Source organism: Rhinoderma darwinii, chromosome 4, assembly GCF_050947455.1.
Source record: "Rhinoderma darwinii isolate aRhiDar2 chromosome 4, aRhiDar2.hap1, whole genome shotgun sequence".
Classification (NCBI taxonomy): domain Eukaryota; kingdom Metazoa; phylum Chordata; class Amphibia; order Anura; family Rhinodermatidae; genus Rhinoderma; species Rhinoderma darwinii.
Window position 1 is genome coordinate 142,989,462 of NC_134690.1, and position 12,558 is coordinate 143,002,019.

General features: G+C 40.4%; 1 protein-coding gene across 1 annotated transcript in view; it reads left to right on the top strand.

The window, feature by feature from the left end:
• NAALADL2 (N-acetylated alpha-linked acidic dipeptidase like 2) overlaps positions 1-12,558 on the top strand; it is a 710,493-nt gene that overhangs the window by 238,827 nt on the left and 459,108 nt on the right. The window contains exon 4 of the mRNA XM_075863660.1: positions 6,058-6,180. Within this exon, the coding sequence (XP_075719775.1) occupies positions 6,058-6,180 (123 nt within the window). The remainder of the gene's footprint in view (positions 1-6,057; positions 6,181-12,558) is intronic.

Consider the following 12,558-nt stretch of genomic DNA (forward strand, 5'->3'; position numbering starts at 1 on the left):
CTCGTTCACTACTCTTGTTGCTCACGGTGTCTCCGTGGGCAGCTGCCCCATTTCCCTAGCTTCTGTGTACCCTTGTCTGTTCGTCTGTCTTGCACTTACTGAGCGTAGGGACCGTCGCCCAGTTGTACCCCGTCGCTTAGGACGGGTCATTGCAAATAGGCAGGGACTGAATGGCGGGTAGATTAGGGCTCACCTGTCTGTCTCCCTACCCTGTTATTACAGGTACACAGGGTATCCTACCTGGAGCCTGTAAAGAGGTCTGTCCGAAAAACCGCACTAAGTTGTTGTGCTGTTTTTGTCCAGAATATGCGCTGGCGAAAACCCCACGTAAATAAAAGTTTATACTTACACATAGCCATGGTGATGAGTCCCTCTGACATCCTGCAGCCCAGCCTCCTGGGATGAAGTTTCATCCCATGTGACTGCTGCAGCTTGTGATTGACTGCAACAGTCACATGGGCTGAAACGTCATCCCTGAAGGCCGGGCTGGACGCAGGAGATGAGCGATCTGGGTAAGTATGAATTTATTTTTTTAGTTTAGTTGTGATCTTAGAGGTTGCGATTCCACCACAATTTGTTGTGGGTTTTATCTTCCCATTGAATTCAATTCTGCAACAGAAAAGCAGCAATTCCACAACATAAATTGACAAGCTGTCTATTGAAAAAAAATGCACCTCAGGGGAATTTATGAACTTTTTTTCGGTGGGTTTTTTTCGAATCGTGTTGAGATTTATTCAAATCTCATCCAGTTTGCTGCCACCCTATTATGCTGCGGATTTTGTGCTGTGAAATCCATTGCGGAAAATCTGCAGTAATTATGCCAAGTGTGCTGTATTTACAGTATTTTATAAACATGTAACATTTGCACTTTTAAATATGCGCCATTTAAATTTTCTCATGATATTAACACCTTAAGGTCTAAGCCTATTTTGGCCTTGTGGACACAGCCGATTTTTGCACATCTGACATGTGTTAATTTACGTAGCAATAACTCCAGAATTCTTTTGCCTATCCAAGCGATTCTGAGATTGTTTGCTCGTGACATGTTGTACTTTATGATACTGAAAAAATTTTGTCGTTAAATTCAATATTTATTTGTAAAAAACACCAAAATGTAGAGAAAATTTGCAAAAATCTGCATTTTTCTAAATTGTAATGTATCTGCTTGCAAAACAGATAGTAATACCACACAAAATATTTACTAGTTACCATTTCCCATATGTCTACTTTATGTTTGCATCATTTTTTGAACGTGCTTTTATTTTTATAGGACGTTACAAGGCTTAGAACTTTAGCTGCAATTTCTCGCATTTTCAAGAAAATTTCAAAAGGCTATTTTTTCAGGGGCAAGTTCAGTTCTGAAGTGGCATTGAGGGCCTTATATATTAGAAACCCAATATAAAACACCCTATTTTAAAAACTGCACACCTCAAAGTATTCATAACAGCATTCAGAAATTATTTGAACCCTTTAGGCATTTCACAAGAAATAAAGCAAAGTAGAGGTGAAATTTACAAATTTCAATTTTTTTTTTACGAAATTCATTTGTAATACAGTTTTTTCTGTAACACAGAAGGTTTTACCAGAGAAATGCAACTCAATATTTATTGCCCAGATTCTGCAATTTTTAGAAATATGCCACATGTGGTCCTAGTGCGGTAAAGGACCGAAACACCGGCCTCAGAAGCAAAGGAGCACCTGATGGATTTTGGGGCCTCTATTTTATTAGAATATATTTTAGGCACCATGTCAGGTTTGAAGAGGTCTTGTGGTGCCAAAACAGTGGTAACCCCCCCCCCAATAGTGACCCCATCTTGGAAACTACACCCCTCAAGGAATTTTTCTAGGGGTATAGTTAGCATTTTTATCCCACAGGTTTTTTGCTAAATTTATTGGAACTTGTCTGTGAAAATGAAAATCTACTTTTTTTCTGAAAAAACATACGATGTTTTCGTTTTTACAAGGAATAAAGGAGAAAAAGCACCCCAAAATTTGTAAAGCAATGTCTCCCGATTATGGCAATACCCCATATGTGGTAATAAACTGCTGTTTGGACCCACGGCAGGGCTCAGAAGGGAACGAGGGCCATTTGGATTATGGAGCGCAGATTTTGCTGGAATGGTTTTCGGTGCCATGTCGTGTTTGCAAAGCCCTGGAGGGACCATAACAGTGGAAACTCCCCAATAGTGACCCCATTTTGGAAACTACACCCATCAAGGAATTTTTCAAGACATATAGTTAGCATTTTTAGCCCACAGGTTTTTTGCTAAACTTATTGGAACTGGTCTGTGAAAATGAAAATCTACTTTTTTTCTGAAAAAACATACGATGTTTTAGATTTTACAAGGAATAAAGGAGAAAAAGCACCTCAACATTTGTAAAGCAATGTTTCCCAATTACGGCAATACCCCATATGTGGTAATAAACTGCTGTTTGGACCTACGGCAGGGCTCAGGAATTTTTCTAGGGGTATAGTTAGCATTTTGACCCTACACGGTTTTTGCTGAATTTATGGGATTTATGCCGTGAAATTGAAAATCTAAATTTTTTCTAATAAAATGTAGTTTTAGCTCAGATTTTTTAATATTTAAAACAGATAAAGGAGAAAAAAACACCCCAATATTTGTAAAGCAAACTCTTCTGAGCACAGCAATACCCCATATGTGGTAATAAACTGCTGTTTGGACACATGGCAGAAGTTAGAAAGGACGGAGCGCCATTTGACATTTGGAGCACAAGTTTTGCTGGAATGGTTTGTGGCCCCATGTCACATTTGCAAAGCCACTGAGGGGCCAAAATAGTGCAAACCCGGCAAAAGTGACCCCATTTGGGAAACTATACCCCTCGTGGAATTTATCTAGCGGTATAGTGAGCATTTTGACCCCACAGTTTTTTTGCTGAATTATTCGAATTATGCAGTGAAAATGAAAATCTACATTCTTTCCATTAAAATGTTGAATTGTTTTCATTTTCATAAGGAATAAAGGAGAAAAAGCAATAATTGTAAATCAATTTCTCCCGAGTACGGCAATACCCTATATGTGGTTATAAACTGCTGCTTGGATACACCGCAGGGCTCATAATGGCAGGAGTGCTACTTGGCATGTCGATTTTGGTTGATTGTTTTTTGGGCACCATGTCGCATTTGCAGAGCCCCTGAGGTACCCGTACAGTAGAAACCCCTTAGAAGTGACTCCATTTTGGAAACTTTACCCCTCAGGGTAATCATCTAGGGGTGTAGTGAGCATTTTGATCCCACAGGTGTTTCATAGATTGTATTAGAATCAGGCAGTGAAAATGAAAAAAAAATGTTTTTCCCAAAAATATGTCGTTTTGCACCCAATTTTTTTCCCCACAAGGGGTAATAGGAGAAAAAACAACACATAATTTGCTACCCAATTTCTCCCGAGTACGGCAATACCCAATGTGTGGCCCTAAACGGCTGTTTGGGCACATGGCAGTGCTCAAAATGGAAGGAGTGCCATGTGGCTTTTAGAGCACAGATTTTGCTGGACTGGTGTAGGGGCGCCATGTCGCATTTGCAGAGCGCTCTTAGGTACCAGAGTAGAGGGTAAAACCATGATAAGTGACCCCATTTTGTAAACTACACCCCTCAAGGCATTTATCATTTGCCTGGACATATGACAGGGCTTAGGAGTGAAAGGCGCATGTGAGACCTATTTTGGTGATTTTCGCAGCATTAGCCCACAACGGCAGGGCTCTGGGGTCAAATAGTAAAACAAACCCCCAAGTAGTGACCCCCATTTTGGAAACTGCACCCCTGAAGGCATTTTATTAACGGGTGTAGTGAGCATTTTGACCACACAGGTTTTTTTTTTCTATTAGAAATGAATGCTCAGTGGATGGTGCAAAGTGAAAATTGCAAATTTCCACAGGTATGTGCCATTTTAGTGCACAATATGTTGTGCCCAGTTCGTGCCACTGAAGACAAATACCTCAAACTGTTAAGCGGGTTCTCCCAGGTGTCGCGATGCCATATATGTGGACGTACACTGCTGCTTGGGCACGCTGCAGGGATCAGAAGGGAGGGCGCGCCATTTGGCTTTTAGAGCGTGGATTTTGCTCGCTAGTTGTTCTGTTTGGTGTTTTGCTGGTATTTCAGTTTATGATGTGGGGGAATATGTAAGCTGTGCGGAGAACATCAGGGGTATAATAATAGGGTATAATAATGGTGTAAATAAATAATAATTCACAGATATGTAGCCGGTGTCGCACTGATAAATGGCGCCTGATCTTATCCGCTTTTGGACACTTTGCACATTTTGCATCGCCATATTCTGAGAGCCAAAACTTCTTTATTTTTTCTCCCCCGGAGCTGGGTGAGGGCTTATTTGTTGCGGGACAATCTGTAGATCTCATTGGCACCATTTTGGGGTACATGCGATTTTTTGATCACTTTGTATTTCATTTTTTTGGCAAGCCAGGTGACCAAAAACGTGCAATTCTGATTTTTTTTTTTTTTTTTTTTTTTACGGCGTTCGCCATGCGCTATGAATTACAATTTTACGTTATTCTGCGGGTCGGTACGATTACGGCGATACCATATGTATATAGTTTTTATTATGTTTTGCAGCGTCTGCACGATAAAATCACTTTTGTTTAAAATAATTTATTTTTGGTATCACCATATTCTGAGAGCCATAACTTTTTTATTTTTCCGTCAAAAAAGCTGTAGGAGGGCTTGTTTTTTGCGGGACAGGCTGCGTTTTTTAATGGTATAATTTTGGGGTACATGCAACTTTTAGATCTCTTTTTTTATTCTGTTTTGCAAGGGGTAGTGACTAACAAACAGCGATTCTGGAATAGTTTTTCATTTAATTTTATTACAGTGTTCACCGTACGGGTAAAATAGCGTGATATTTTTATAGATTGGGTCGTTACGGACGCGGGGATACCACAAATGTGAACTTTTTTATGTTTTTTGGTTTTTCCTATAATAAAAGACTTATTATAGGAAAAAAAGGCTGTTATAGTGTTTTTTACATGAAACATATTTTTTTTAACTTTTTTACAACATTTTTATTAACTTGTTTTAACTTTTTTTTTTGTCCCACTAGGAAACTTGAAGGCATGAAGCCCTGATCGCTATTCTAATACACTGCACTACCTACATAGTGCAGTGTATTAGAGCTGTCAGCTATTCACTGACAGCAAGCCTATTAGGCTTCGCCTCCCGGCGGGGACTAATATGCTTCCGTACTAGGAAGTGATTGTCAGGCTATGGTTGCCATAGCAACCATCGGAACACTCGCGTGTGCCGATGGTTGTCATTAGCAACCATAGGGTACGATCTAATCACTTAGATGCAGCGATAGCAGCATCTAAGGGGTTAATCGGCTGGATCGGAGCCTTGGCCGTTAGGGCACGATGTCAGCTGGGACAAACAGCGGACACCCGCGCCCGTGGCAACCATCGTGGTTGCCGACAGGCTACAAGCCACTTCGATGCATCGATCACGTTGATCGATGCATCGAAGGGGTTAATCGGCCGGATCGGAGCCTAGCTCCGGTCCTAGCCGTTGCAGAGGGGTGTCGGACAGCTGATTCCCGGCGGTGATAACGCTGGCTCAGCGCCATCACATACACTACGTCATGAACTGTGATTGGTCAGTCTGCTTTGACTGACCAATCACAGCGATCGCCGGCAGGAGACCGCTGTGAATGGTCCCCTGCCGTCTTACTGTGCCGATCAACTGTCATAAACAGTTGACGGCACAGTTCTGTCACCTTGTCCTTTGACAGGGTGACAGTTTTTAGCCAGGACGCACTGGTACGTCCCTGTGCCTTAAAGCACTTCAATGCAGGACGTACCGGTGCGTCCTGGTGCGCTAAGGGGTTAAACACTTTTGTAAATAAGTAAATAAAAATAAAATAACAGTGGAATGAGTTTCTGAAACCAGCATGAAAGCAAAAAATAAATAAATATTAATTTACTATATAATAGTAAATTAGATTTTATATGTACTTGCACTATGCCCTGATGCCTTTCACAATTCTTACACACAAATACTGAATTCTTATTTTTCTTTATTTTCAGGGTGAAGTTATAGATGTGCAATATGGAACTGTGGAAGATCTACAGAGAGTAACACAGATAAAGCAAATATCCAAAACCTCTGTGGCTTTACTAAAACTAGGAGGTTTGCCATTATTATACAAGGTTAGTCAAAAGAGCCAGTGCATACATACTAAGGAAAAAAAAAATACAGGTTTCTGTTGCTCCCGGATCACCAGAATAGCCCTGCTTGCTGTGCTAGTCTCTCATGGAAAAATTATGAGTCCATCAGGTATCATTTTTAAGTTAATGGGATCTGTCAGGATAAATTAGGATTCATTACACAAAATATCCGTCATAACCCGAATATGAAAAGAACCTATTTGTACTTTGTGGGTAAATAAGCTGAAAAAAAGAGAAAATATAAAAGCAACTATAACCATACAGAAAGATGTCTTATGTGGGTTTACCTACTTTAGACATTTATGGCAGATTCCGATAATATACAATACATTTCAGAAGGAGTCCCATACTTATTGGCAAAATAAGTGTTACCTGACCCCCATTCTGCAAACCGAGGCAGCTGTCAAGCTCTACATACAGGAGTAGACTAAATGGAGAGGAAGTACCCGTCTCTCTCCACAAAAGACTATGGGCATTACAGAAAAATTATACAGTTTTCCAGAATACAGACTATCAATTCCTTATCGTTTTCAAGTTCTCTGCTTTCTGTCATTTAATAGGAACCTTCATTGTTTACTTCCAGTGGATGAAAATTGGTCCTAGTCAGGTGATTATTACATAGGTGTATGGCTCATTACAAGACACAGCTCTCATATTTGTACTGTATCTGTTATAAGTCTTGCACCCAAAGGTTCTTATTGAATGTCTGCAAGCAGAGATGTTAAAAAAACCTGTGAGGAATTGGTAAAGAAAGTATATTGTGAAATCATGTAACTTAAACTATAATATCCTTTTAAGGCTATGAATATTGTTTTTGCTCTTTGTAGAGTATGTAATAAAAAAGCTGTATTTACTTTATTAGCTTTGAATATTGTATAGCTTTCTGAAGGAGACCACAATTACAGTACACATGGTGGATCGTGGACACAAAAGCCAGTGCTGCATTGATGCTGTTCATGATCAGCCAGCCATATTTATTCTTTGTACGCTTACATGTAGAAAAGTAATTTATAATTTCAGTATGGCCCCATTCACACCACGTTTATGCCCTACGTTAAGAGTGTATGTTGGGAAAGCTCCAGATGTACAGGCTAAACGTGTCCATAGGGCTCTATTGTCAGGCGGAGGCCAAAAGAGTGTTCTTTTGGCACCTTTCTGGCCGGTAAAATAAAGTTATGGAACATTGTAGTCCATCCCGCAGAGTCCAGTTAAAAAAGTATATGTTAAATAAAAACTTTTTTTTTAACATTTAAGCCTATACGTGGGGGATATTACTGTACAGCATCCGTCACAGGCCTCTATTAACTCCATAATGCACCAGGACGTGCCAGTACGTCCTGGTGCAGGGGTTATGGTATGGAGCGGGTTCACATGCTGAGGCGGCTCCATAAGCTGTGGGTGTCACCATCTCCCAGCAGTGAGAAAAACATCGCAAAATACGTAGCTTTTTTTGCAGCAAAAACGCAGGAATCGCTGCACGAATATATATATATATATATATATATATTATATATACACACGCACATACATGCATTATATATACACACACTAATATATATGTGTATATATATATATATACACACACACTATATATACATACACACACACACACACACACACACACACATGTACACATCACAGACACACATGAATAAGCACATTATACACATATAAAGTACACATAGTAAACACACATGCACTTACCTTTTATGTAGGATAATTGTGAAGGGCGTTCTGCAGCTTGATAGGGTGGGAGCCTTCACTCATCCTTTCTCCTGCTCACAGCCCGACACAGAGCCTGCCGACAGTCTCCCTTCCCCCATGTCCTGACTGATAACAGCAGGAACAGGAGGAGGAGAGGTGTGTAGAGCAGGGAAGGGGGGCTGGAGGGGGAGCTTCTAAAGCAGCGCAGGGAGATGTAAGATCGCTTCACAGACCACAACTGCTAATAGCTGGGAGTCGGACAGAAGCTCAGCTTGCCTCATGACAGGTGCGGCCCTGGCACCGGGGCCCCCTCTGGTGCTAGCGACGCCACTGGGCATTAGGGGGTCCGTGCGGTCATGTGCGGTTCGGGTGGCCATGGGCCCCCTGGGAGCCTTGGGCCCCGGGTGGCCGCCCGAACCACCCTAATGATGATCCTCCACTGGTGACTGTCCCCTCAATGATCCAGTCATTTGAATATTTACTGTAGTGTAGTGATCATAGTGCTGCTACAGAGAGGAGAGGTGGCTAGATGGACAACGTATTCCACTGGATTCTTATACAGTTGGGTAAATTGCAGCCTTCACCAGAGGTATATGTCGCAAGTACTCCTGACAATTTCGTTTCCAAAATAGGGTCTCATGTGGGATGTTACGTTTTGGCACCATAAGGCCTATGTTTGAGTCCAATAGCACACCAGGGCCACGTGTGGGATATGCATAAAAACTGCATAATCTGGGTAATAAATATTGAGTTGCATTTCTCAGTTAGCACTTACTTTGAAAAAAAAAATATGGATTCAATTTGAAATTCTGCAAAAAAATAAATTGCTTTTAAATTTCACCTTAATTTTGCTTTAAATCTTGTGAAACGCCTAAAGGCTTAAGAAACTTTCTAAATGCTGTTTTGAATACTTTGAGGGGTGCAGTTTTTAAAATGAGGCGATTTATGTTGGGTTTCTAATATATAAACGCCTTTAAAGCCACTTCAGAACTGAATTGCTCTCTAAAGAAATGGGTTTTGGAAATTTTCTTGAAAAATTGCTGCTAAACTTATATAAGCCTTCTGACATCCTAATAAAATAAAAAAGACGTTTATATTGGCATAATTTTTTAAAGTAAACAATGGTAAATGTGAAAAAGTAACTTATTTGTATGATATGAGAAAATCTTATTTATTAAAATGCACATTCTTCCAAATATTGTCTACATTTTGGTGTTTTTCACAAATAAATACGGAGTTTATCAATCAAAATTAACCACTAACATAAAGTACAATGTGTCACGGAATAAGCCTCTGAATTGCTTGAATACATAAAAGCATTTAAAAGTTATTATTGCTTAAAGTGACGAGTTTACTTTGAAAAATGTGGCTTTGTCAGGAAGGTCAAAACTAGCTATGGCGGTAAGGTGTTAAAATATTTAATTTTATTATTTTCATGTTTTCTTTATTTTTCTCTAAATCCGTATAGTGTAGTCTTTTAATCCAGACTGTAACATTGTAGATTTGTAGCCTAACATGATATTGATGAGCGATAAATACAATATGGAAATTTCTTTATTTTGGAGATTCTTTCAATGTCACTATGATAAAATGATACTAAACTGTTTTTGCATTTCTTTAGCGGTAAATGTGTTAAAGGTAATGGTACGCTTTTCTCTGCCCTAAAGTATATGCCTTTCTATATATAGTATTTAAAAAGCAAGCTATTTTGAGATTTACAGTACCAGCTCTTGCTGACCACTGCAGTAATAACCTCATTTTGACCTTTAGAAAATTGAGAACTAGCTTTGTTTCTTTAGTTCCAATGGAGTTTTGAGATTCCGCAGAGTGCTGAGATAACAATGTTCCAGTTATAACAATCACTTTCATATGATGGCTGTATGATATAAACTACTTTCCCCCGGGTTCATCCGTCAGATAACATCTGTGTTTAACTACAAAAAATGATCCGCTCTACACTTTGTATTACATCCTACATGTCTCTCTTATATAAAGCCATTGACCAGATAATATTGGCTGCATTTTACATTTTAATCTACTATGGTACAACAGTTGAATGTGCTGAAGCCAGCATGTAAAGTGACAATGGCTATAACAATTTAGAAGGAAAAATATCCAGAAGATCTTGGATTGTGGTAATGCCCAGTGAATTTTTTAATTTCTAATATACCTTATCAATTTACTATATATCTAGCTAGGCAGAAGTCAGGAGAGTCCATTATAAACAAAGTCATATTTAATCTGAATAGGCGCAAATTTCTATGCTGATTAATATAATAGTATATTTTATTAACCCCTTCCAGCACCTTGACGTTAATGCACATCAATGTGTGCAGTTCGTTCGCGCACCTTGACGTGTTATAACGTCTGCACTTTATAAGTTAACTGCAGCGCGGCGCAACACCGCAGCGGCAGTTAACTTTACAGTCTGTCTGCCCTGATGTACGGGCAAACTACAAGGGACCAATGAAAGGGGTCCCATGCTGGAGATCGCTCTGATTGGTTAGCCTGTTCAGACTTTCCAATCAGAGCTTAGTATCTTAGAAGAAAGAGGTCACAGTTTCCGATTTCCTGTTGGAGTCAGGAAGCTAAGGAGATCAAGCCTGTGGACGTCGTGTGAAGAAGCAGTGAAAAAAAAACAAAACACCCATTAACCCCTTGATAACAGCCTTTAACTGTGATCACCCCCTCCCTTCCTCTCCCAGTCTATAAGGGAGATTTTTTCTGTTCTTTCTTTTTTTTTTTTTTTAATCATAAAACTCTAGTCAGCGTCGGAACGTCTGTTAGTGTCAGATCGTCTGTTTGTCAATCCATCAGCGTCAGTTAGTCATCGTCTTTTTGTCAGTGTAGTTTAGTCACCGTTAGCCAGTTTTAGTGTCAGAAAATAAAAAAAAATTGCGTATGTTAGTGTTAGATCAGTGCATGAGTCAATCAGCGTCAGTTAGCATCAGTCAGTGTGTGATTGTCAGTCAGCGTCAGTTAGACATCGTCTTTTAGTCAGTGTACTTTAGTCAGTGTTAGTCAGCGTAAATTTATTCAGTCAGTCAGCGTCAGTTAGTCAGTCTTTTTGTCAGTATTAGTGAGAGTTTTAGTGTCATAAAATTTAAAAAAAAATTAAAAATATATTAGTGTACATTAGTGTTAGTATTTAGTGTTTTATGTAAAAAAAAAAAGACAAAAAAAGTTATATTATACATTTGTTGTATACAGCACTTTAGTATACAAGTCCACATATACAGTTTGTAAAAATAATAAAAATGGCCCGCAAAACCTTTACTGCAGAGGAGGCATATGAGATGCTCGCATCGGACACCGATACTGCGAGTGATGCTGGGTCCGCTTGTGTGCTGTCCTCCTCCTCAAGCGACACCGAAGAACATCCTCGCAGTCGCAGGAGAGTTAGTGTTCAGGTTACACCTGCACCTGAACCCAATTGGTTGCCCCCAACCTCCTACACCCCCCAAGTACCGGACTTTACTGCTGCTGCAGGGGTCCAAGTCCAGACATCAGGACTGTCCGAAATAGAGTTTTTCCAGCTCTTTTTTTCGAACAGCGTTGTGGAAAATATTGTTGAGCAAACTAATCTCTGTGCTCAACAATTTATTGCTGTCAACCCTGGTAGTTTTCATGCCCGGCCAGGAGTCCATGGCCAGAGCGTACTGTCACGATGCGGGGTGTGGACCCACTGGGCCGTACCGCGTAGCGGGATGGCAGCTGGCCAAACGGGTAAGTACAGAGTTCAAATAGTTCAGCGAGGGTACCTGAGGCAATCGTAGGCAGTAACGAGGCAGGCACGTCCAGGACCAAGCGGCGGGAAGACGTCAGGTGAGGCGTAGGAAATCAAGCGAGACTAGCACAGCACGGCAACAGCACGTCACTAGAACTGGGTAGCACGGAAACAGGATACGGGATACAGGAACAAGGTACACTGGCAAACTAGGAGACCATAAGCACGACAAACTTTGGGTAACAAACATTGTTCTGGCAAAGAGCAAGAAGGCAGAGCCCTTTTTATAGCCCAGGGCATCCTGGGCTATATTGCAGACTTCCTGCAAAAATGCGCGCACTGGCCCTTTAAGACCATGCACGCCCGCCGGAGACGCTCAAAGTCCGGAAGTGAGTGCCGGCGCCTCAAAGGAGGACGACGCTGCAAGCAGGTAAGATGTCCATGGCCACAGCCATCGGGAATTAAGGCAGAACGACGGACCGTGGCCATAGACGTTACAGTACAGTATGTCTATTAGAGCTGTGTCTTGTAGTGATCCCAGTACCTGTGTGTCAATCACATGACCATGGACAGAATTGTATCCACTGGAAGTAAACAATGAATGTTACTACTAAACAGCAATAAGCAGATCTTGAAAATAGAAAGTATATTGGAAAATTGTACAACTATTAATTATACAATAAGCAGCATTAATTTGCTGAAATCCGAAAACCTCTTTAACCCCTCCCCGCCGCTGACATTTTTTTTCATTTTGAGTTTCGTTTTTTAATCCCCACCTTCCAAAATCCATGACTTTTTTATATTTCTGTCAATCTAGTCATATGAGGGCTTGAATTTTGCCTGACGAGTTGTAAATTTTCTTGGCACCATTTATTGTACCATATAATTTACTAGGAAACGAGAAAAAATTACTTGTGGGGTGGAATGGA